General features: G+C 37.4%; 1 protein-coding gene across 1 annotated transcript in view; it reads left to right on the top strand.

The window, feature by feature from the left end:
* prkdc (protein kinase, DNA-activated, catalytic subunit) overlaps nt 1–10,021 on the top strand; it is a 94,841-nt gene extending 84,820 nt beyond the window's left edge. The window contains 13 exon segments of the mRNA XM_028434065.1: nt 741–948; nt 1,023–1,090; nt 2,271–2,491; nt 4,399–4,491; nt 4,596–4,682; nt 4,798–4,846; nt 4,848–4,870; nt 5,381–5,529; nt 5,532–5,581; nt 7,299–7,487; nt 7,569–7,708; nt 9,640–9,778; nt 9,781–10,021. Of these exon segments, the coding sequence (XP_028289866.1) occupies nt 741–948; nt 1,023–1,090; nt 2,271–2,491; nt 4,399–4,491; nt 4,596–4,682; nt 4,798–4,846; nt 4,848–4,870; nt 5,381–5,529; nt 5,532–5,581; nt 7,299–7,487; nt 7,569–7,708; nt 9,640–9,778; nt 9,781–9,846 (1,482 nt within the window). The 3' untranslated portion in view covers nt 9,847–10,021.
* The last annotated feature ends 13,957 nt before the right edge of the window (nt 10,022–23,978 follow it).

Below are 23,978 nucleotides of genomic sequence, written 5' to 3'. Positions count from 1 at the left end.
GGTTTCCATGGATACGGTTGATGGTAACAGGGTGGAAGGTGAAAGGGAAAGTGTTAAAAATTGTCAATCAAACCTACAGTACAAAAAAAAAAACCTAAGCGGAACTAGAAAGCTAGGACTGCTTTAATAAGTAATACACACTTGATATATCAGTGCGTAAAATTTTTCTTGAAAACAAAATGTTAAAAAGTGTCGGACGTATTTTTTCACAGATGTGCCCCTATTGAAACTTTCGCACATATACGATACTGGGCTCACGATAACAATGCCATACAATATTTAGTAAAGGGGGAAAAACACAAAAAGAATTTCAGTTGGATATTATTTTCTTACATTCTTATTTACTCTGTGAAAGACTTTTTATAGGAATATAAAAACAAAATAAACAATAACTTAAATAAAACCAAGTACTGAAATTGTCAAACGAACCTGCATTACGAAAAATAAACCTAGCGGAACTACAAAGCTAGGATTTTTCTGCATTATTAAGCAACACACATTTGATATTTCAGTGGGGAACATTTTTATTGAACACAACATGTTAAAAAGTATTGGGCACAGACATTGTTTTTCCCAAATGTGCCCCTAATAAAAATATTGCCTGTATACAGTATATATATATATATATATATATATATATATATATATATATATATCTCTACAGTATATATGTGTGTGTGTATGTTTTGTATAAATAAAGTTGAATTGAATATAAAACATAGGATGTGATTTTGTTGCAGAAATTTTCCAAAGAGGTGGAGAAGCTGCTGGGACCAAAGGGCTGTCATGTGTTTGAGAAGAGAAAGAACAAAGCCTTTATAAATAAGGTGGACCAACTGGTCAAATCCATGCGTGATTTTTCAAAGGAACCAGGAAACCTGAAGGAGTACTCTCCCTGGCTCAGTGGTTACAAGGCAGACCTGTTCACTAACCAGCTGGAGGTCCCAGGTCACACATTGAGAACCCCCACTCTTCACCTTTAGTGTGTGTGACTTTGTTTAGTTAATGATTTGTGTTTCCAGGCCAGTACAGCGGCAGATCCAAACCCCTACCAGAGTACCACGCTAAGATCACCGGCTTCGATGAAAGGGTTTGTGTCCCTCACACGTCTGATCTGATCATCAGGGGTTCTCAATCTTGGGATACTGGGAGGGGGGGTCGCCAGATGCCTTCAAGACACTAAGATGTTTTGCTTATTTTTACCCTGTTTCTTCACCAAACTTGGCATATTCTAACCTATTTTCATCACTTTCTCTTGCCATAATTTTGCTCCATTTTTCCCATTTCTGACACTTCTCAAATTTCAATTCAATGCCTTTTCTGCACATTTTTTCAACTTTCAAGACATTTTCGGCATTTATAAACCCTTTTTGTTGTAACACACCATTAACCAAGAAACAGACAAACCTTTTCCTCCACTTTTCCCACATAATGTCACATATGTTGACCTGTTATTGTCACTTTTAACCTTTTTTCACCATATTTCATGCTTATTTTTGCTAATTAAACCACATTGATAATTTGTCATGCCCACTATTAGCCAGTTTAAACTAATTTTTCTTACTTTTTAAATTACATTATCCCCCCCACCCTATCCATGTCCATTTTTGGCCACTCTAATTTGCAACATTTAACCAATTTCTGTGGTTTTTTAAATTTTATTTCACCACCTTTTCCACCATTGGTCACTTTTAACCCATTTTATTTCTGATTAAAACAAGGATTTCAAACAAGCTCCGTGTGCATGTTGATAAAGGCAACCAGGATCCACAGCGCCTGGTTGCCTTTATTTAAAAGCATTTAAAAGAGCTCTTCTTGTCTCCTTGGTGTCTATGAAACAGCAGAGTGGGAACTGTCTCCCCCTGTGGCTCGGTCACGGTTTTAATTTATCATCGCTCAGTAAACAAAAGAGATTTACATTGAATTTTACAAGTTTTACTGATTTTTAGAGCAACCCAAAGCAGAACAAGTTGTTATTTTGACTGAAAAAGCTGCTAAATGATCCTGAATGCTTCACCTCCTATAGAACTCAATGGTCTAAAAGGGGCTTATCAAGTCACCAATGATGTCATTTCAACATGGCGGCGTACAGGGTAAAGTAGTTTGTAGTCAGTTGACTGTTTTTCATATCTGTGTTTAACCACCTTCAGCTACAGTGGGGGTCCCTGCTCTCTGGAACCTTTATTTTGGGGGTCACTGGCTGAAACGGTTGAGAACCCCTGCTTTAGATGAAGTATGAAATGAGTGTGTACTAGTTTCTCGTCCTCCAGGTGAAGGTGATGTCTTCAATTCGTCGCCCAAAGCGTCTGATCATTCGTGGGGACGATGAGCGTGACCATCCCTTCCTGGTGAAGGGCGGGGAGGACCTCCGTCAGGACCAGCGCATCGAGCAGCTGTTTGGGGTCATGAACATTCTGCTGAGTCATGACACCACGTGCACACGGCGAGGATTGCAGCTTCGTACTTATCAAGTCATTCCCATTAACAGCAGGTGCTGAGTCACTCACACAGAGCTTTACACATCATGACAAAGATCAACAGCAAATTAGCAAAGTAATTAAGTTTCACCGTTAGAATAGTAATTTACTTTAGTCTGTTTTACTGGACGACTGTGGTTGATTAAGTGTGTGATGCAGAGCGCAGGCCTCAGCCAGCAGTACTCTATTTAATTTATCTTATTAGCTAGGATATTGTTAATGCTAGGCTAATGCTATTATTAGGCTAATGCTATTTCTAGCTTAATGCTATTGCTAGGTTTGATTATACTTTAATAATCCCAGAGGGTAAATTCAGTTTCAGTTACATCCCGACCAAGAAACGGAAAAGACAATCACATATAACATGGGGGAACAGGCACGGGAAAACTGTGGAGCAGTCAGCAGCAGGCCGGCGTTCCGTTTCTTAGATGAGAAATATGGAACAATGGGTAAAAAAGAAGAGGTCGAAAAGGACAAAACCAAACTAGGCCCTTGTAGAGAGGGGTGGAGTTTAGTATCATGAAAAGCAAACGTTGTGACAAAAACCAACAAACACAACATTCAATTCAATACAACAGCAGGTTGGCACAGGGAATGGGTCGTAGGAGGGATAGTTCTCAGGTCGGCCACAGGATGGCGCTGCCCTTATGGCTCGCCTCCTGCTGCCTCTAGGGAGGGAGGAGGGGAGGGTGAAGAAACAGATTGTGTATGTCAATGTGGGAGTGAAGTATTCAATGTTCATTTGAGATTAGCCTCTGCTATAGTCTCTCATAGTTCTCCAGCCGATGTGACATGGAACGGCGTTGCCGTAGAGATGACCTTGAGAGTTTGTTAGCCGAGCCAGATTGCAGGTGTTCATGGAAAGTAAGGGAAAGGTCTGAGCGTTGAATCAACATCCATCCATGGAGAGTGTGGAGAAGAAAACAGACCTTAACAGACTGTTCTCGGGGTCGAATGAGATAAAAGATGTTTTCAGACGGGCTAGCCACAACATTGACTGCCAGCCCTATTGTTCCTGGTCATTCCATCAATAATTCAATAATGTGGACATTTCCTTCAGACAAATATCAGTCTGGTGGTGGACGTCTTCCACGTCCTCAGGACTTACAGATTCTCCCAATGCCCGTCCTCCTAGTTGCAAAATTTAACCAAAAGCAAAGAAAGACCAGCTGATCAATTCCATGATTTAGATTTAGGATCACGATGCAGATAGAAGCTCCTGTTAGATTAAAACAGACAAAGAGAGCAAGCAGGAAAAAAAAGGAGGGACTGAGGGGAAAAAGCATCATCCTCCTCTAAATGCAAGCAGGAAAAAAAGTGCTATTGCTTGGTTAAAGCTAGGTTAGTGCTAATGCTAATTTGGTGCAATTGTTAAGCTAATGCTATTGCTAGGCTAATGCTAGGTTAGTGTTATTGTTAGGCTAATGCTAGGTTAGTGCTAATGCTAGGTTAATACTATTGTTAGGCTAATGCTAGGTTAGTGTTAACGTTAAGTAAAAATTATTGTTAGGTTAATGTTATTGCTACGCTAATGGTGATGCTAGGTTAATGCTAAGCTAATACTATTGCTGGGTTACTGCTATTGCTAGATTAATGTTAATGTTAGGTTAGTGCTAATGTTAATGTTAGACTAATGATGTTAGGTTAGTGCTAATGCTAGGCTAATGTTAATGTTGGGTTAGTGCAAATGCTAGGTTAGTGTTAATGTTAGGTTACTGTTAATGCTAGGTTAGTACTAATGTTAGCTTAATGCTAGACTAGTGTTAATGCTAGGTTAATGCTATTGCTAGGTTAATGTTAGGTTTGTGTTATTACTAGGTTAATGTTAATGCTAGGTTAATACTAATGCTAGGTTATTGTTAATGCTAGGTTAATGGTATGCTATTGCTAGGTTAGTGCTAACATCTTTGTTGGTAAACAGAATTGGTCTGATCGAATGGATGGAAAATACTTGCACTCTGAAAGAATTCCTGCAAAACTCGATGACGAATCAGGAGAGAAAAAAGGCATCAAGGTGAGTGTCCTTCAGTTTGTTTGTCATCAGCATCAAATATATTCATGTTGCAGTAAAATAGAGGAATTGAGTTGTGCTGATTTTTGTGTGTATTTTCCTGTCAGTTGTGCTGATGTCCACATCAAGTGGCTTAATAAATTTGGACAAAGTAAAGATGGAAATATCGTGGCTCTGTATGCTCCAGTTTACAGGTGAGTTGATAGACTTTCATTATGCATGTTTGTTTCATAATGTTGTCATGATGACTGATGCTAACAGTTGTTATTGTGAATATTGAGCTCATTTACACACTTCGTACTTCACCAGGAAGGCAACACGAGCTGACACAGTGACCAACTTCATGAAGACACTGCAGTGGCGTCCCCGAGGATCTGCTAAAGTAAGCACCTGCAATGCTAGCTAACACACCTGCAGCGCTCATTAACACCCTGCAGCGCTCATTAACACACCTGCAACGCTAGCTAACACACCTGCAACGCTAGCTAACACACTTGCAGCGCTCATTAACACAACCTGCAGCCTCGCTAAACACCTGCAGCGCTCGCTAACACACCTGCAGCGCTCGCTAACACACCTGCAGAGCTCGCTAACACAACCTGCAGCCCTGACTAACACACCTGGAGAGCTCGCTAACACACTTGCAGCCCTAACTAACACACCTGCAGCACTCGCTAACACACCTGCAGCGCTAACTGACAAACCTGCAGCGCTAGCTAACACACCTGCAGTCATCGCTAACACACCTCCAAAACTTGCTGACACACTAACCACCAGTAGTGCTCGCTAACACACCTGTAGCACTCGCTGATATGCTAACACAACCTGCAGAGTTCGCTAAGGAAGCTCCACGCTAGCCCGAGAATGACTTTTTCTCTGCGTTTCACTCCAGACGAGCTTTTGTGAGGATGTGCAACAGCCCCGAGGCGTTTCTGTCTCTGCGCTCTCACTTCATTAGCTCTCATGCTCTGCTGTGTGTGAGCCACTGGATCCTGGGGATTGGAGACCGTCACCTCTCCAACTTCATGATCAATACGGAAACCGAGGAATGATCGGCATCGACTTTGGCCACGCGTTTGGCTCAGCCACACAGGTCCAACACACTAAAGCAACTACTTATTTTGATCAACACTTTGTTAGGGTGGGATGACGATATATATTGTGACAATATATTGTAAAGTTAAAATCCATGTAAAGCAGAAATAAATGTGTTGAGTTTGTCACACTACAGAAACATGTGTCATTGACCACTGAGCCAAATTTGAAAGATGAAAAAAATCGCTAAGTATATAAAGTTAGGTCTCAAAATCATGGAAAAACAAGCGCTTCTCTCTGCTCTGAGACGCTGGAGGCGTGGTCAGCTAGAGGCGTTGGAACCACACCCACCGTGGGAAGGGCGCCGCCTCCTTACTGTGTCCTATGGGGGAGAGGAATGTGATGAAAAGAGAATCTGAAACACAGTTGTGATGCCGAGCTCCATAATTACATTATAAATGGTTTGAATGGCTTTGTACATGTTTTGTACATTAATGACTTATTTAAATGTCAGAATTTGCTTTACACAGTCTTTAAAGATCATAAGATCTATCGTCAATGGTACGAGTGGCTGTTCTAGTTTGATGTTTTAAAAATGTATTGATTTATTTTATTTAAATTGGGAAAATGTTTATTGTTACCTCTGCCATGCAGGACTTATTTCACTAACATTTATGTATTTATTTGCACTAGTTATTTTCACAGCAAATTTTTTGTAATTTTTGATTTTAATTTAAAAAATTTTTTTTTTAGTATAAACAATTAAGGGAAGAGCACCTGTACAGAAATGATATCCATTCACTTAAAACATGAACATTATACAAAGTCTGACCTAATGGGTTTTAACATACTCTTGTAAAACATGTCCCTTTGAATCCTGAGAGTAAATGATTTTCCCATAGTGTTGAATTATGGTCGGAGGGGTCCGGTTTTTAGCCACGTGCTCAGGTATTTGTAACCATGAAGGACTTACAGTAACAATGGGCAGCCTCAGAACATATGGAAATGATTGGCCTCCTGATCCACAGTCTCCACTAACCTGGTGCCTCTTATGAATAGGTTTGTGATATAAAAAACTCTATATTTCTTCCAATAAAACTCACACCAGATGTTAGAACAGTAACCATTGTACTCTACTTATATCCTCCCAACATTCATTTACCTCCAATCTCCTCTTAATGAACTCTGTGTTAGGTTTTTGTTGCCTTGCTGAAAGGATTTGTATAATTTAGATATTAATTTATTTGAAGAAAATGATTTAATTAGTGTTAAAGTCTGTAGGAATCCCAAGTCACATTAGTCGCATAGTCATCGTGTTTTAACTAAAATGCAACTTATTTTTTAGTATCAGGACTATTTCAGTTATAGTCGACTAAATCTGTGACCAGATATAGTGACTAAAATATAAAGCATAATAGTTTATGCATTGTGAAAGATCAATATACCATGATCAACCTGATATAAAATGGTATTAATGTTTGTAAACACACAGATAGATTTGATGTGATAAATGTATGAGATCACCATGAGTTCTGATTGGATTCCGTCTCATGTCGACAAAAACGTAAATATATTTTGTCAAAATGTTTTTTTTTTTGTAGTTGATGAAAAATTTTAGTCAACAAAATGTACATTTTATCAGGATTACCCTATTAACTCTGAATATCAGCCAAAGAGCAGATTTTGGGAATCATAATTAAATTACAGTAAATAAAAAATGAAAAGTGATTCTTTTTTTCAGAAAGCTGATTTTCATGTTTCTCCTTTCCTTCCAGTTCCTTCCGGTTCCTGAACTCATGCCGTTCCGACTCACCCGACAGTTTGTGAACCTGATGCAGCCGATGAAGGAGTCGGGTTTGATCCAGAGCATCATGGTTCACTCTCTGAGAGCCTACAGAACAGAACCAGACCTGCTGCTCAACACCAGGACGTGTTCGTTAAGGAACCCCTCGCTGGACTGGAAGGTGATGACTCAGCAGCTTTAGTGCAGGGCGGTCACGTGACTCATTGTCTGTTCCTAACCATCAGTTAAATGTGTTTAACAGAACTTTGAGATGAAGCAGCTGAAGAAAGGCGGAACATGGACCGAGAGCATCAACACTAAAGAAATTAACTGGTTTCCTCTACAGAAGGTTAGCTTTACTCGTAGGAAGCTGGAAGGTTCAAATCCTGCCACTATTACCAGGTAAGTTCTTCTTTATTATTATTATTATTATTATTATTATTATTATTATTCATGTTGGAGGCTTTTTAATACACACACTAAAACACGAGTTTTTATCCAAACCTGAAATAACGACCTGTTATGGTTTTTTTAATGAATGAAAATCCTGGAATTTTCATTGAAGGATTCTTTGATTTCATATTTGTAAACATTGGTTGATTAACAGCAGTTCACATTCTGTCTGACTCTTCTTCTTCTTTGTTTTATTCTTTTTCTTCTTTGTTTTATTCTTTTTCTTCTTTGTTTTATCTTCTTCTTTGTTTCTTCTTCTTCTTTTTCTTTTGTTTTCTTCTTTTTCTTTGTTTTATTCTTCTTCTTCTTTGTTTAAAGGGGACATATCATGCTAAATCCACTTTTTTAGCCCTTAAATGCATTTTGTTGTATATTTAGAGTGCTTAGAAGTACAGAAAAAATCAAATTAGTCTCTTCAGGTGCTCCGTAGATATCTTTATATTCTGTTTTGCTCATATTTTTCAATCTGTTTTGATTTTTCTATTCTCTATTACATCACAGTATTTGCAGTGGAACTGCCAAATTAGTCCATCAACTCCAGGTCCAACACTTCGAGCAATCCACCATTTTTATTTTCTCGCTTTTATTTTGTAGTCCAAGCTCAAGGATGCCGAAGTTACGAGAGGATAAGTCAAAATGTTGGGTTGTTGGATGTAGTAAACCCACACGCTTCATTACACCGTCTCCCCAGCATCAGAACCTTTTCAAAGTGCCTGGTTGAGTTTATTTTCACAGAAATGTACCCACATCTGTGGGTAAGGTCATTTTTGTATGCGCGAAGCACTTCAAGGATGACTGCTTCTGCAACCTCCACCAGTATAAAGAAGGATTTGCCGAAATACTTCGTCTGATTGAGGGTTCAATTCCTTCTATCTTTGGAGACGACGAACAGAGCACTTCGGTAAGCTGTAAATAACGCTAAAACGTGTGATAAGACGTCCCTGTCATTGTTTTGTTAGCATTAGCAGTTGCACCGTCTTCATATGTTAGCGCTGTGTGCTCGTTTTAGATCCTGATGATATGGCCTACGTGATTTAATTTAAGTCTAGAGTTTTCATTAGTCATTTCATTTTGCCGTTTTTGTCTTTGAAAAGACTGTATTAAAATGCATTTCGTGACGTTAGCTTGGCGCTAGCGTTAGCTTGGCGCGTTAGCTTGGCGCTAGCGTTAGCTCGGTGCTTGTGTTAGCTCACTTGTTAGGGTTCTGCAGGTTCATCATCTTCATTTTCATCTCGCTCCGCTGGGTCCAACTCTGGCTCAAACATGTAAGGCTGGATGGACAAGTCTTCTGTTGTTGACATTTTGTAAATAAACTCTGAATAAAAAGTTTATGCGCCGCTACATAGCCGTATCTCTTCTATCAAACTACAAAAATGGCCGAGCAGGGGTGGAGTTGAACCGAGTGTCACCTGAAGAGGGGGCGGGTATGGAGTGTCTCATTTGCATTTAAAGAGACAGCACCAAAACGAGTTGCTCTCAGAAGCACATCAGAAAAGGGGTAGAAAAGGGGTGGAGCTATAATAATGAGGAATTCAGACCCAAGCATTGCATTTCTGCTTTATATAGACCACAACTGTATGATTTATATGTAAAAAGGAAGGATTTAAAACCATGATATGTCCCCTTTAATTCTTCTTCTTCTTCTTTGTTTATTCTTCTTCTTCTTCTGTTTTCTTCTTCTTCTTCTTTGTTTAATTCTTCTTCTTCTTCTTTGTTTATTCTTCTTCTTCTCTTTGTTTATTCTTTTTATTCTTGTTCTTCTACTTAGTTTTGTTCTTGTTCTTTATTTTGTTCTTCTTTGTTTTGTTTCTTCTTTTTCTTCTTGGTTTAGTGTTTTAGAAACTAGTCTGATTTAAGTGTGATTGTGTCTTGTGGTCAGGTGAGGAGCTAACGTTGGGTTTGAGAAGGATCCCTCCTACACTGGGATGCCGTTCTGTGGCTCTGGGGTCTGAGGAACACAACGTACGAGCCAGACTTCCAGAGTCCGGTTTGTCTGTGGAGCAGCAGGTGGAATGTCCTAACTGGACCAGGCCATTGATCCCAACGTGCTGGGCAGGGTGTATCTGGGCTGGGAACCCTGGATGTGAACCATCAACCTAAGGGGCTCAGTGAGCAGTTGATTAGATCACCCACATATTACTCAGACACACAAAGGAAATACTGGAAATGTTCAGAATGGTTTCATATTGTTCTCGTTATAAATAAAAACTGTAACCTGTGATATTTGATTTTTCACTATCATTAAACAGTGTTTGAAAACTATGTGATATCAACCATAGTTAAGATCCACTACAACTCACATTGGTTAAAAGTGTCAAATTAGAGTGGACAGAAAAAAGGTTTAAGTGTTTAAATATTGGCTTCAAAGTGGCAGAAATGGGGGGAGGGGTGTAATGTAATTTAAAAAGCAGGAACAATTACTTTAAACTGGCAATTAATGGGGCAGGTGAAAAGTGACAATAATAGGTCAACATATGTGACATTGGGTGGAAAAGTGGTGGAAAGGGTTTATTAGTGAAAAATGTGCAGAAAAGGCTTTGAAATGTAGAAGTGTCAGAGATGGGAGTAATGTAGCAAAAATACATTAAAAGGAACAAAAATATGGTAAGAAAAAGTGATGAAAATAAATTTAAATATCAGAGGTAAAAAAAAAAGCAAAAATAGGCTCAAATTGTTAAAAAAATATTCTCAGTTCCTTGAAGGCGTCTGGTGACAGAAGTGTGGGGTGTAATGTAATTTAAAAAGTAGGAACAATTATTTAAACCGGCAAATAATGGCCATGACAAATCGAGAATGTGGTTAAATTAGCAAGAATAAACATAAAATAGGTGAAAAGAAGTTAAAAGTGACAACAATGGGTCAACATATGTGACATTAGGTAGAAATGTGGTGGAAAGGGTTTATAACGATGCTAAAATGTCTTGGAAGTGGAAAAAAATGTGCAGAAAAGGCATTGAAATGTGTCAGAAGTGTCAGAAATGGGAGCAATGTAGCAAATATGCATTAAAATGAGCAAAATATGGCAGAAAAGTGATGAAAATAGTTCAAATATGGCAAGTTTGGTGTAGTTGTGTAACTAAAAACCGGCTCAAATTGTTCAGAACTCATAGAGCTGGGATATATTATCGGCCAATATTAGCCACAAAATGTAAAATCGGTCGACATCAGTATCAGGTTTTTTGGCAGATGTTGAAAAACAGATGTGTCCTGTTGTTTGAGACGACATAATAAAAACGAATTCTTTTCTAAAGTTGACTAAGTTTTCTTATTTATTTTAACTTGTTTTTTTATTTAGGTTTCTGAACATTTACAGTGGAAAAGTGTCAAGAAATCAACTTGGCAGTGAATCAGCTTGTCCTTATTGTCCAGTAGTAGAAGTGGTGGGGGACGCATCCTCTTCCTGTTTTCTGTCATTTGTCCATTTTTCTTTTTCTTATTGAATTGTGGTTCTTGTAGTTTCAGTCGTGTGAGTCTCTCCATTACATACATTTCCTCCACAGTGCCCGCCCACCGCTCCATGGTCGGGGAGGGTCTTTAGTTAAAGCCAAAAACCCAAAGGGAGAAATCTGATTCCATTCACACGTTAAAAAAAAAAAAATTAAAACAAAAAGTAAAACTCACCGAAAGCTTGCTGGTTTCATGATCTGTGTTCACATCATACCGAGAATGTATGTGCGCATGCATATACTATTTGTTTATTGGATTTTTCATCATATTTAAGAACTCATTTTCTATAAATAGTACTAACTTATCCAATAATATCACTGATATCTTCATCTGTCTGTTTGATCCCCATTATTAGTGTTTTACTCCCTGTAGTCTTCACTACAGTTTATTGGAGTTAGGTTTGGGGTTTTAATCCATTTTGGTCTCAGTGCAGAGGTGAACTTGGTATACGGGACCGGGGTGTTGCGGAACTTTGGTTGCCTGTCTAGTTCTAATGGTCAGAGACCTCACAGGCTGTCTGTGGAGGTGGCCTGAAACAAAATCAAAGTTAAATAATGACCAGCCGTCCTAGATCCTGAACAAAAATAACCGGGCCCGAGAAAATATGGGAACTTGTAATATTAAAAGCAAAGAACTTCAACCATTTGAGCCTTTCTCATGCAGTCTTTTCACTGCGTCAAAGCACAGAAGCACAGTGAAGGAGAGAACCTCCAGAATGATGAAAATCAATACAAACTCGACTGGTTACCTGTCTATCAACACAGAGCAAATATATACTGTATATATATATATATATATATATATATATATATATATATATAATAAAGGCAGCATTGGTGTTGAGGATCAACCGATGGTTCGTGATCCAGTCTCTGTTGAGAGGCAGACCACCGCGGGGCATCGGAGTCCCATACCATTAAAAGCTGGCTTTAGGGTTTTAAGCGCGTCTGCTTTCTGGGTACCGGTCCGTGGTAGAAGCCCCTCAGAGCAGAAGATGGATCCTGTTTGTGACGCCAATTGTTACGGTGAAATTTACGGTTACCTCGTCTTTGACTTGAAAAACACTCTGCGGTGATAAATGATGAAGACCAGACAGGAGAGATGATGAAGTAATAAAAATGATTTAATATAAACTAAATAAAAAGACAAAGCAGGATAAACAAAGAGTGGTCTCTTCTGGCCAGAGAGAGGCGCGAAGAAGAAGGGACCAAAAGTTCCTTTCACACACATTTATACCCCACTGTCCCACCTCCCCCCTTCCACAGACAACAAAGAAGAGACCAGGGGGGGAAGGTCAGTCTGCCGGAGGTCACACCTCCGATGTCGGGGTGAAAGTTAGACGTGTGGGTGTGTGAGTGAGTGTGTATGTGTCTATGATGTATGTGTGTGTATGTGATGTCTGGGGTGGGTTTGGACGTGCTCTGGCCTTGGAGATTAAACTGAGGCCAACTGACATTCCTTTAGAGAAGCTGTATCATGGGAGTATGGGTCCACTGACTTTGCAGAAAGAAGAAAAGACATCAGACAGGCGTGGAAGTTACAAATTGGGGTAAGTTGAATGAGATCAAAAAGCAATATACGAGTATACATAATTAATCAATTTTGCCACCACAATATACATATAAAGTACCAAACGTGGCCCAGGTGTAACATAATTGGGCCAGTTCTGGCTGAATTGTGGCAAGTTAGCATCCACTAATCTTAATGTGAGCCTAAAGTGGCCCACATACCCACTGAGCAAGCAACGTCTATGGACGTCTAAGACGTTGGCCAGTCCAGGCCATAATCTGGACATCTATATCACAGCCAGATTTAGTGAATAAATGACTGAGATTATACGTCCAGCGTGACTCGATTCTGGACGTCTATAGACAACCAAAATGAGTTGCAAATAGACGTTACGCTAGGCCAGGGGTCTGCAAACTTTACTCTCAAAGGAGCCATTTTGTCTAATGTCACCTGGATTAAAGTCCTTTTAGAGGCGAAAAAATACTTTCTCAAAAAGACTACAGTGTATTAAATTCTCCAGTTCAAATTATATTGAATCATTTACGTAAACAATTTTTTAAGTTAATATATTTGAAGGGCTACAACACATGATCACGTCAGTCAACACATAATAATTGATCATTCTTGTATCATCGAGCATGCATATTGAACTAAATCAACTAAATTACATTATATTTTGTTCCAGAATATTCTTTTTGTTAAATAAAATGAGTTGCAAATAGACGTTCTGCTAGGCCATCATCTATACAGGTACTAATATGATAAAAACATTTTAATCATTACATGTTTAGTTTAAACAAGTAATAATTTAAAAAAATGTATCAAAATAATATTTTATAAATGGACATTTATTTGCAATAAAAAATACGTACAGATTTCCTTTTACAATACACATCAAGTAATACTGCAAGTTGAAATCCCAGAACTAAAACAACTGTGGAGGTACACATGGAGGACAGAAATAAGAAATGACCCAAAAAACAAAGTGGAATCAATAAATAATATTTATTACATGAGGACACTTCACAAGATATTTTAAGAACAACCACATTAAATATAGTTATACAAATGTGTCCAAAAGAAATGTTCAGAGATTGATTAAACTAACATATTCTAAAAAGCCTCTTCTCTCTTCTGCTCTTTTTCTCTCTCATCCTCTTTCTTCTCCATCTCCCTCTCCCTCAAATAGGCCAACAGGTCCACTTCACTCCTCCTCTTCCTGCTGTTGTCTCCTTCTTCTGGAGGAGAGGCCACTGTTGCCATCGTTGATAAAACGGACGTGATGAGGTGGGGCACGGCTATACTGGGCCGTTGGCCCATCACTTCATCCATTGCCTCAAACCACTTCCAGGTGGCAGCAGTGGTCTCTCTTCCCTCTGTACTGACCCCTGTCCTGGGCGTCTTCAGTTCCTAGCAAACAACACATTGGTTATTAGTTAATGATCACAAAGCTTACCTGGTAATTGTGGTTTGACACTGTTGACAAACCAAACAACTATTGATCCAGACAATAGTTTTTTTTTTTTTTTTTATCAAACCTTGTACTTTTGCTTTAGGTTTTCCCATTTCTTCTCCAGCCAACCTGCCTCCACCTTTACATGATTAGAATAGGAAATGTGGGCTTTGTTGCAATAGATGTTTGTGAATATTAATGACAAAACCATAGGCAAGGCACATTTCATTTTTTTAGCGCTTTACATACAAGGCAATGCACTCTATATGATGAAAACAAAACATTTAACAGCTTACCAATCAATAACAGACCATCAACAGCAAATCAACTGCAATCACAGACAGTTAATGTATATACTTATGAATAAACACTTTTGCTTTTAACAGCAATCGCTAACTTTCCAGTGCATAAGTGAAGAGCAAAGTCTATTCTAAATTAAGTGTGACAATATCTCGATACAGCAATATATCACAATATTTTTTTTCGCACGATTGATTATTGATATGCTCGCGCTAAGGTTTGATTTTTATTTATTATTTATTCATTTATTTATTTATTTTATTTTTCAAAACCTTTTTCTGCTTTTTCACTAAAATGTGCAGGTCGGTCTTCACAGAAATTTTGTCACAAAGAACCAATATTTGTTTATTGGAATAATGCACTATAATGGTGTCACTGGTAAGAAAGACCCTATTTTTGTTTACAGAAAGCACTATTGGAGATACTTATTCATTTACATTAGTACACTTATTTACAAAAATGTTGCACTAAAATAGTGTCACTTTTTTTAATTTATTGTCTTTCAGAGATATCAAATACATTTTTTATTTTTTCACTTAATCTTTTTTTTTGTTATGTCATAGATTATTGTAGACTGATTTCTGACCAATATATCGATAATCGCAGTATCGTCATATTGTGAGATAATTGCTATTGTGAGCTTTGTATCATGTATTGTATCGTATTGTGAAGTACCCAGAGGTTCCCACCCCTATTCTAAATCACTTGTCTCAACAAACTACAGTACAGATCAGATCACATAATCTACATAGGCACAAACAAATGATTAATGTCTATTATCTCAACCGTAGAAGCAACAAATAATTAAAACAGTGCAAAAATTCCAAGACTACATCTCTGGAGAGTAAATTGTGATGTTACACTGAGCTGTGTAGCGTTACGTCATTACTCTGAACTATTTCACAATTACCACATTGTACGACGTGACTTTCTTACAAACTCAAAACCTCTCTGGGCCGCGTTTCGACGACCGTGAAAAGGTCGTCGTCGTCGTACCGCCATTCATAAAGCCATCCGGTATCCTCATCGGTCCCTTTCGGGAAACAAAACTCACGTTCAGTATTGTTATGCGGCAATAGGGATGCTTCTATATCATTATCACAGCAGGCCCACACAAATGCTAAAAAACACACATAACGATATTTAATCTAAGTTCTAACAGATCCTGGCCGGAAAATATGCTTGATGACTTACCATAATATCATTTAAAAAGAATAAAATTGTAAGGCAGCAAACAAATACCCTCAACGCATTAAATTATGCCTTAACTAATCCTTGGACCGGCTTCCTCCATCTCCGCGTTGAAGTGACGTTTGCAAGTCGCAATGCATCATGGGGCGGTTGAGTGTGCGTGTAGTGTGCACCCATGTACACTTAAAAATATGTCCGGAAATAGTACAAATCCGGTATTTCTGACGGCCATAATCTGTGCACACTATTGGAATGGGACCACTACGCACTAAATATGAGTGACAATAGTGCGTACTGCACCATTTCGAACAAGGCCCAATGTTTTAATCTTGACAGACATGTTTTCCAAGTTCACAGTGGCCATGCCAACCTGAGACCAGTGGGCCATCATCACGGTGCCTGGTTGTTGTGGGGTGGCAGTGCCCGGTTTGGGGTGCTTGTGTGCACTAGTCATTTCTAGCATTCCAAACACACTAATGCACAACTTCACTTATTCACAGTTTTCTGAGTCAATTTTCAACCCTTTGCCCTAAATAACAATATTGAAATAAACAATCTGTGCATATTTACAATCCATGCAGTTCCCATATACAATGGTGTCAGTATAACTAACAAACATACAGATTTAACATCTGCTTAAAAGAATAATGTACCTAGTTACATACTGTAGTTTGTCACTGCTGATCATTACCTGCAACATATATTTACCCAGTATTTTAATAGTGTAAGGCCTGGTTCACATTTTTAACTGACATTACTATTTTAATTCGATAGTGGATCCGCTTTTTGTTTTATATCACCTGTTAAATGTACCTTCCAACATGTGGGTATCTGATACCTATTAGTTTATTTAGGGTTTGCCATATTTTGTCTTACTAAAGTTTTATTTTTGTCCAAAATATGTGTGTGTGGTCCTCATCCATGTGTCCACATGATCTCCAGCATGGCTGCTGGACTGAGACCATCCCCTCCTGATGTGAGTACCAGGTATGAACTTTGAATCGCACACAAACCAACTTAAAACCCATCTCTCTCTAAATGTTATGCCCCACCACCGTGTTCCATACTTTAATTGAGGTTTTGATTATTGGATCTACTTGATTATCTAACATATCCATTCATTCTTTGTGCTATTACATTTCCTATTTCCTTATTTTTCACACCTATTTCTAAACTTTCCATCTTCCCGCCCCATTAAAATCTTAATATCCACTTGTTCTATTCTATAAAGTGTGGAATCAACACCGGCAGGGATTGAAAAAAATACAGTAGCCTGGATAAAATATTATTTTTATTATTAATTTATTAATAATTTTTTGTTATTTTTACAGAATTTTTTTTATTTGTTTAGTACATTTATTAAAGTAGCCGGAAATTGTTATTTTCATGGAGAGAAATATATAATCTGACATGAAATAATGTAAATATCAGAAATTGGAAATTTTATGTTTGTTATCCACAAAAGGTATACACTATTTTACGTCCACTAGTACTACTACTTTTTGTAAAATAAATAATAAAAAAAAACCCTGATGATAATATTCAAACCTTTAAATTATTCAAGGCCCTGCTCAAATTGTTACCCCTTATATTATCCTTGGGGACAATTTGACCCCATTCAATGTTTATCATTGAAAAATAATAGTTGACTTTTTTTTTTTGCTTTATATTTCATGACTTTTTCTAATTTGATGGGTACAATTTATTAAGCATAAAGTTAGATTTTTTCATTGTGCCGAACACACATTGGTGCCTATCTGGGGTCAATTTGACCCCAAACTTGTCTGTGTTTGACCCATGTGTGACCTTACATCCCCACAGCTGTAGGTGTAAATGTATTAGCAATATTTGAGAATAATAGAAGACTATCTCCCCTTTGAAGATACCTTCAACAGAGTAAAAAAAAAAAAAACCGGTACAAGGGCAATAAATCTGGAAAAATAATTGCGCGCTTCTCATTTTTGAACTCCATTAAGGTATTGATTCCCTGAAGAAATTTGGTTATCCTATCTAAACAGTTTCTGAGAAAAGCTGTCCCCTTTAAAGCAGAACGAAGTAACTTGCGCTTAGCTTTCCCCCATAAGTCCCTTATGGTTATGTCACTGTCGTAAACACTCTGCACCCCCACCACCTGCCCCACCCCACAGCTACATGCGCACCTTTGCTCTCCCAAGACAGTAGTGAACAGTATGAGGAAGAGGGACAAGTCAAATAAATGGAGTAATACGGAATGGAGTGTGGAAATGTGTGTGATATATTTGTGTGCTGACACTGCGTCTAAATGGATGTATGGATAGATATTTGTGTGTGTGCTGCCTGATGGAGCGCTGGGTTGCAAGTGTGTGCATGCCTGTTGCTGTGACGACAGTGTGTGTGATTGCTGTGTGTTGCTGCTGAGCTGTCATTGCATGGAGTTGCTCCGTTCGTCAGACAAAGGTCTTCTCTGCCTTTTTTTTGCTGGCTCCGCCCTGATACAAGTTTGAGAAAAGTGAATTTGTAGACAACTGTGCAACAACAGGGCTGGTCATAACCTTGCATTAGTTTGTATTGGGCTGATGTAAGCAGCACGTTTTGCCACCGGGTCAGAGGCAGTAACGTTGCAAGTGCAGTTTCTGGCCAGAGACAGCAGGGGGAGATGAAAGACCCCCCAATCACCCCATAAACACTTTATTTACCCTCACAGGGACTACGAGAAGAATTTATTAAGATGAAAAAGTGCTTAGTTCTGCTTTAACTCAGACGGACGGACGGATCTCAAACCCATATCTCTCTTCCATACTTTGTGGGAAAATAAAGTCTCAAGTTTATTAGTGATGGTTGTGTTGAACATAGAAAAGTAATAAAAACACCCACAGACACACACCAGTTAATCCATTTTTTAATAGATTATAAAGTCAAAAGTTGGACAGATGTTATACACTTAAGGTAAAGTTCTCAGATACATGGACTGTTTCCTTTGGCAGAAGTGAACACAGTTATTAATATAAATAAACACTTTACTGTTGTGTTGTTTGCATAACGACATGAACCAGCAACCACACACACCTCTCTGATAAGTCACATTATTATGTTGGTCACTGTGTAGAGTAATGGAAACATTTAAAAATATGTTTTACTGAACCTCTTACAAAATAATCTCAACATTAGTGTCATTTATAAGAAAATAAAATACATTAAGTTTGCATATAAAATGAGGAACACAATAGTAACGTAATGTAACAGCCCACAGTGGGGAAAACAAACACCAGAAACAGGAAGAGGAAGTGACGCTGCTGCTGCTGGGGAGGGGCCTGTGTCAGCCACCAGGGGGCGGGGTTAATTAAGTCAATTAAAAACAGAGCAGATCATTTTGTTCCTCTGAGGACACTGAAACAAGTCCAACGCAATCACTGACGTCTCTGGAACTGAGAAGCTCCAGCCAAAGTGAAGTAGAGATGCACGATATTATCGGCACTAGGGATGCACCGAATGAAAATTCTTGGCTGGAACCGTAAACCGAAAATGAGAAAACGAAGGCCTAAAAACCAAAATAAATGATTATAATTAGTATAATCAAATGTCTGGCTATATAAATGTATACTAATCTCACTAATATTAGAGCATTGTTATTGTATAAATGTATATTAGTGCTTGGAAGAATAAATCAATTAAAAATGAAATATGAAAACAGTTATTTAGCGCTGACAGTCCAACAATGCACATAATTAATTAAAATACTAGATAAATATTTAACTCGTACGTTTAAATAATAATGTACAGGCATGTTTTAATTTTTTTATTTTATTTGACTTTGCATGGTTATAAATGAAAAAATGTGCAGTTTATTATTGTATATTTTGACTAATCAGTTGTTTTTTCTTCATGTGTTCAAAATGAAAGGAGTTAAATTTATAAAAATAATTTTGTTTCAAACCAAATTTAAAAAATAGAAAAAAACTGTTTGTTTTGTTTTATTAATTTAAAACCAGAAACAGGAAACGAAAAAACCAAATCGCTTTTCTGAATGGTTTTTAAAATCAAAATAACCATGGCAACATATTATATTGTTTTGTTTGTCTTTTTTAAAAAGCTCAGTTGATTCTATATCTATACTGGAGTTATAGTTTAAATGGCGACCATTTTAACTGGTGACAGACTTCCCACGTAACTTTACATTGAAGATAGAGAAATGTATAATACACGCCATAATCATGTTTAGTCACATGTTATTTACCGCTTAGTGTCTTTTCAATTAAAAAATGTTTTAATGAGGATTGGAATTGAATCCTTCACTATTTCAGATTTTATCAACAATATTTTTGAATACTTTTTCACATTTTAGTCTGAATCCAGAAATACAGTTTGCACAAGTTCCAATAAAAACTGGTCAGAGGAAACGCATGAATTTCAATAAAAACTCAAATCGCTAATAATTCGGACGTTTTCACACTGAAATGAAATGATTACAGCTTAGTGTCATGTCTGCGTTAGAATAGAATAATGCTAAATGTTAACTCCACTACAGAAACTAGATCACTCTGCAATGAAATATCGTGCATCTCTAGTGTAGTTTTAAGGCGTAGATGGACTTGTTTCTAGCATCGAGGCCAAATATTTCAGAATAAAACATTAGATGTTTCCAAAAGTACCGTCATGTTTAGCAGTGCATTTCACGCTCTATTACATAAATGTCTATAATCACCTCTGCTGTGGATCCTTTATTAGACTCAAATCTGTCAAAGTGCAAAATGCATAATATCACATGGTTTTTAAAACGTTTTTATGATTGGTTCAGCCTGGAGGAAAGCAATCATTTAAAAACAGAGAATATTACATTCAGGATTTCAAAAAAAAAAAAAAAGGTATATAAACACAAAAAAGGGCAGTTTTTGTTCTATGATAATTAAATGTGGTTTTTAATTCTGTTCTGAATTTCAGGCTGAACTTGGACGTTTGAGTCGGTTTAAATCAGCTGGCGATGAAATGTATTAATCAAAGACATATTGTAGACCTTGGATCAATAAATCCAATATATACACCCAGCAATAATTAGTCATTGTTGATGCAAATAATACATTATTTATTCAACTAAACACCTTAAATTGCAGGATATTGTATATATTAAACTATTAGAATGTGTAAGGTAAAAACTAATATTGTTTCAATAGTTTTTAAAACTTATTTTCCATTATTTTCAATACAAGTTGTATTTAAATTGGATCAATGTACGATATTAACTGAAATTAAATCAATCAAAAAAGATAAAATGATTAAATTGGTGGTTAAAAGTTAATTACCGTAAACTCTGTTTGACATTGTTGGTAAAGTTTGGTGCACTGCATCATGGGATGTGGAGTCCTGTAGACGAATACATAGAAGTGTTTTCATTTCATCTGTTTACAGACGAGGTTCTCAGACGAGTGCTGTTGAGCGTAGGAGCCCCTACACTGTGTTTCAACCAGGGTAGGGGGCTTCTCTAGGGCTGGGCAATATATCCAGATTCAAGATATATCCAGTTTTCTATTTTGGCGATATAGAAAATGACAATATCGCCTATATTATTTAACTTGGTATTTTTATTCATACAATCACTTCAGCTGACGTACGCTAAAAACCAGGGAAAAAAATATTTTAGCGCTTCAGAACTAAGTCATGGAAATTTGGTCAAATATTTTGGAAAAGTTTTGAAAAGTCATTGTGAAAAAAGTGTGGGAGCCCTGTTTATTAGAATATATATATACACACACACACCAAGCATGAGTAACCACATTCACCTTCACCTATAATAACTTTTGGCTTTAAAGTTATTATTTAAAGGCTGGAACAAAGATGAAAACCAACAACTTTTGGTCATCAGAGGGTTAGACATTTCTGGTGAGAAACTCTGAGAGGACTCCACATCCCACAATGCAATGCACCAAACATTTCCCACAGTGAAGATGAAACTTTTGAGCTGTATTTCAATCTGTCATTTTTCCATCTTTTTTTCAAGAAAATAATCTTTGAATTATTGATCTGTGAGGCCCACACTTTGTCTCTATCATAGAAAAACAACTTATCTCCAGCTTCTTTAAAGTCTTTCTAATATCTGACGTATAAAAATAGTCATTTGAGCTGCCAGAAATGTTGGGAGTTTGATCATTAATTGATCTTTGAATAGCTCTTGTGTATCACCGTTAGTTAGTTAGTTAGTGTGGGTGTGTTTGTGTGTGTAAATGATTTCATTAAAGTGCCAAACTCAGTTAGCAAATAACAGTCAAATAGTCTCAAAGTTTAACCTAACCCCCCCCCAACCCCCACCCCACGGTGTAACGGAAAATAGTTTGTGTTGTATGTGCGTATCGCAGGGTTGGGGTCAATTATAATTGAAATTGCGTAGTTGGTAATTATTTACAATTATGATGTAATTGTAATTTTAAAAAATATGTTGCTGTTGTAATTGTAATTGGATTGTAATTGGCATGGCAATTCTATAAAAACTGTCAATTACAACTTATTTAAACGTGTATAGTGACAGAAAAAAGGCTTACACGCCTTATTTGTAATTGGACAAAATGCCTATCAATGTAGTCGTGATTGAGATGTAATTGAACGTTGATAATTGAAGACGTAATTGTATTTGAAAAATGTAATTGACCCCAACCCTGGCGTGATGTGTGTGTGTAGTGTGTATAGTATGCATAGCGTAGTGTGTACTACTATATCTTGGGCCTCCTGATGTGTGTGTACTATAGTGTGTGTACTATAGTGTATACTACTATATCTTGGGCCTCCTGATGTGTGTGTACTATAGTGTATACTACTATATCTTGGGTCTTCTGATGTGTGTGTATTGTAGTGTGTGTACTATAGTGGTGTGTACTATAGTGTGTGTACTGTAGTATATACTACTATATCTTGGGCCTCCTGATGTGTGTGTACTATAGTGTGTGTACTATAGTGTATACTACTATATCTTGGGCCTCCTGATGTGTGTGTACTATAGTGTATACTACTATATCTTGGGTCTTCTGATGTGTGTGTATTGTAGTGTGTGTACTATAGTGTGTGTACTATAGTGTGTGTACTGTAGTATATACTACTATATCTTGGGTCTTCTGATGTGTGTGTACTATAGTGTGTGTACTGTAGTATATACTACTATATCTTGGGTCTTCTGATGTGTGTGTACTGTAGTGTGTGTACTATAGTGTGTGTACTATAGTGTGTGTACTGTAGTATATACTACTATATCTTGGGTCTTCTGATGTGTGTGTACTATAGTGTGTGTACTGTAGTATATACTACTATATCTTGGGTCTTCTGATGTGTGTGTACTATAGTGTGTGTACTATAGTGTGTGTACTGTAGTATATACTACTATATCTTGGGTCTTCTGATGTGTGTGTACTATAGTGTGTGTACTGTAGTATATACTACTATATCTTGGGTCTTCTGATGTGTGTGTACTGTAGTGTGTGTACTATAGTGTGTGTACTATAGTGTGTGTACTGTAGTATATACTACTATATCTTGGGTCTTCTGATGTGTGTGTACTATAGTGTGTGTACTGTAGTATATACTACTATATCTTGGGCCTCCTGATGTGTGTGTACTATAGTGTATACTATTATATCTTGGGTCTTCTGATGTGTGTGTACTGTAGTGTGTGTACTATAGTGTGTGTACTATAGTGTGTGTACTGTAGTATATACTACTATATCTTGGGTCTTCTGATGTGTGTGTACTATAGTGTGTGTACTGTAGTATATACTACTATATCTTGGGTCTTCTGATGTGTGTGTACTGTAGTGTGTGTACTATAGTGTGTGTACTGTAGTATATACTACTATATCTTGGGTCTCCTGATGTGTGTGTACTGTAGTGTGTGTACTATAGTGTATACTACTATATCTTGGGTCTCCTGATGTGTGTGTATTATAGTGTGTACTATAGTGTATACTACTATATCTTGGGTCTCCTGATAGTGTGTGTACTATAGTGTGTGTACTGTAGTATATACTACTATATCTTGGGTCTTCTGATGTGTGTGTACTGTAGTGTGTGTACTATAGTGTGTGTACTATAGTGTGTGTACTGTAGTATATACTACTATATCTTGGGTCTTCTGATGTGTGTGTACTATAGTGTGTGTACTGTATTATATACTACTATACTATCTTGGCCTCCTGAGGTGTGTGTACTATAGTGTATACTATTATATCTTGGGTCTTCTGATGTGTGTGTACTGTAGTGTGTGTACTATAGTGTGTGTACTATAGTGTGTGTACTGTAGTATATACTACTATATCTTGGGTCTTCTGATGTGTGTGTACTATAGTGTGTGTACTATAGTGTGTG

This window comes from Gouania willdenowi, chromosome 20, assembly GCF_900634775.1.
Source record: "Gouania willdenowi chromosome 20, fGouWil2.1, whole genome shotgun sequence".
NCBI classification, from domain to species: Eukaryota; Metazoa; Chordata; class Actinopteri; order Blenniiformes; family Gobiesocidae; genus Gouania; species Gouania willdenowi.
Note: the sequence above shows the minus strand (reverse complement) of the source record. Positions and strands in the feature narration are given on the sequence as shown.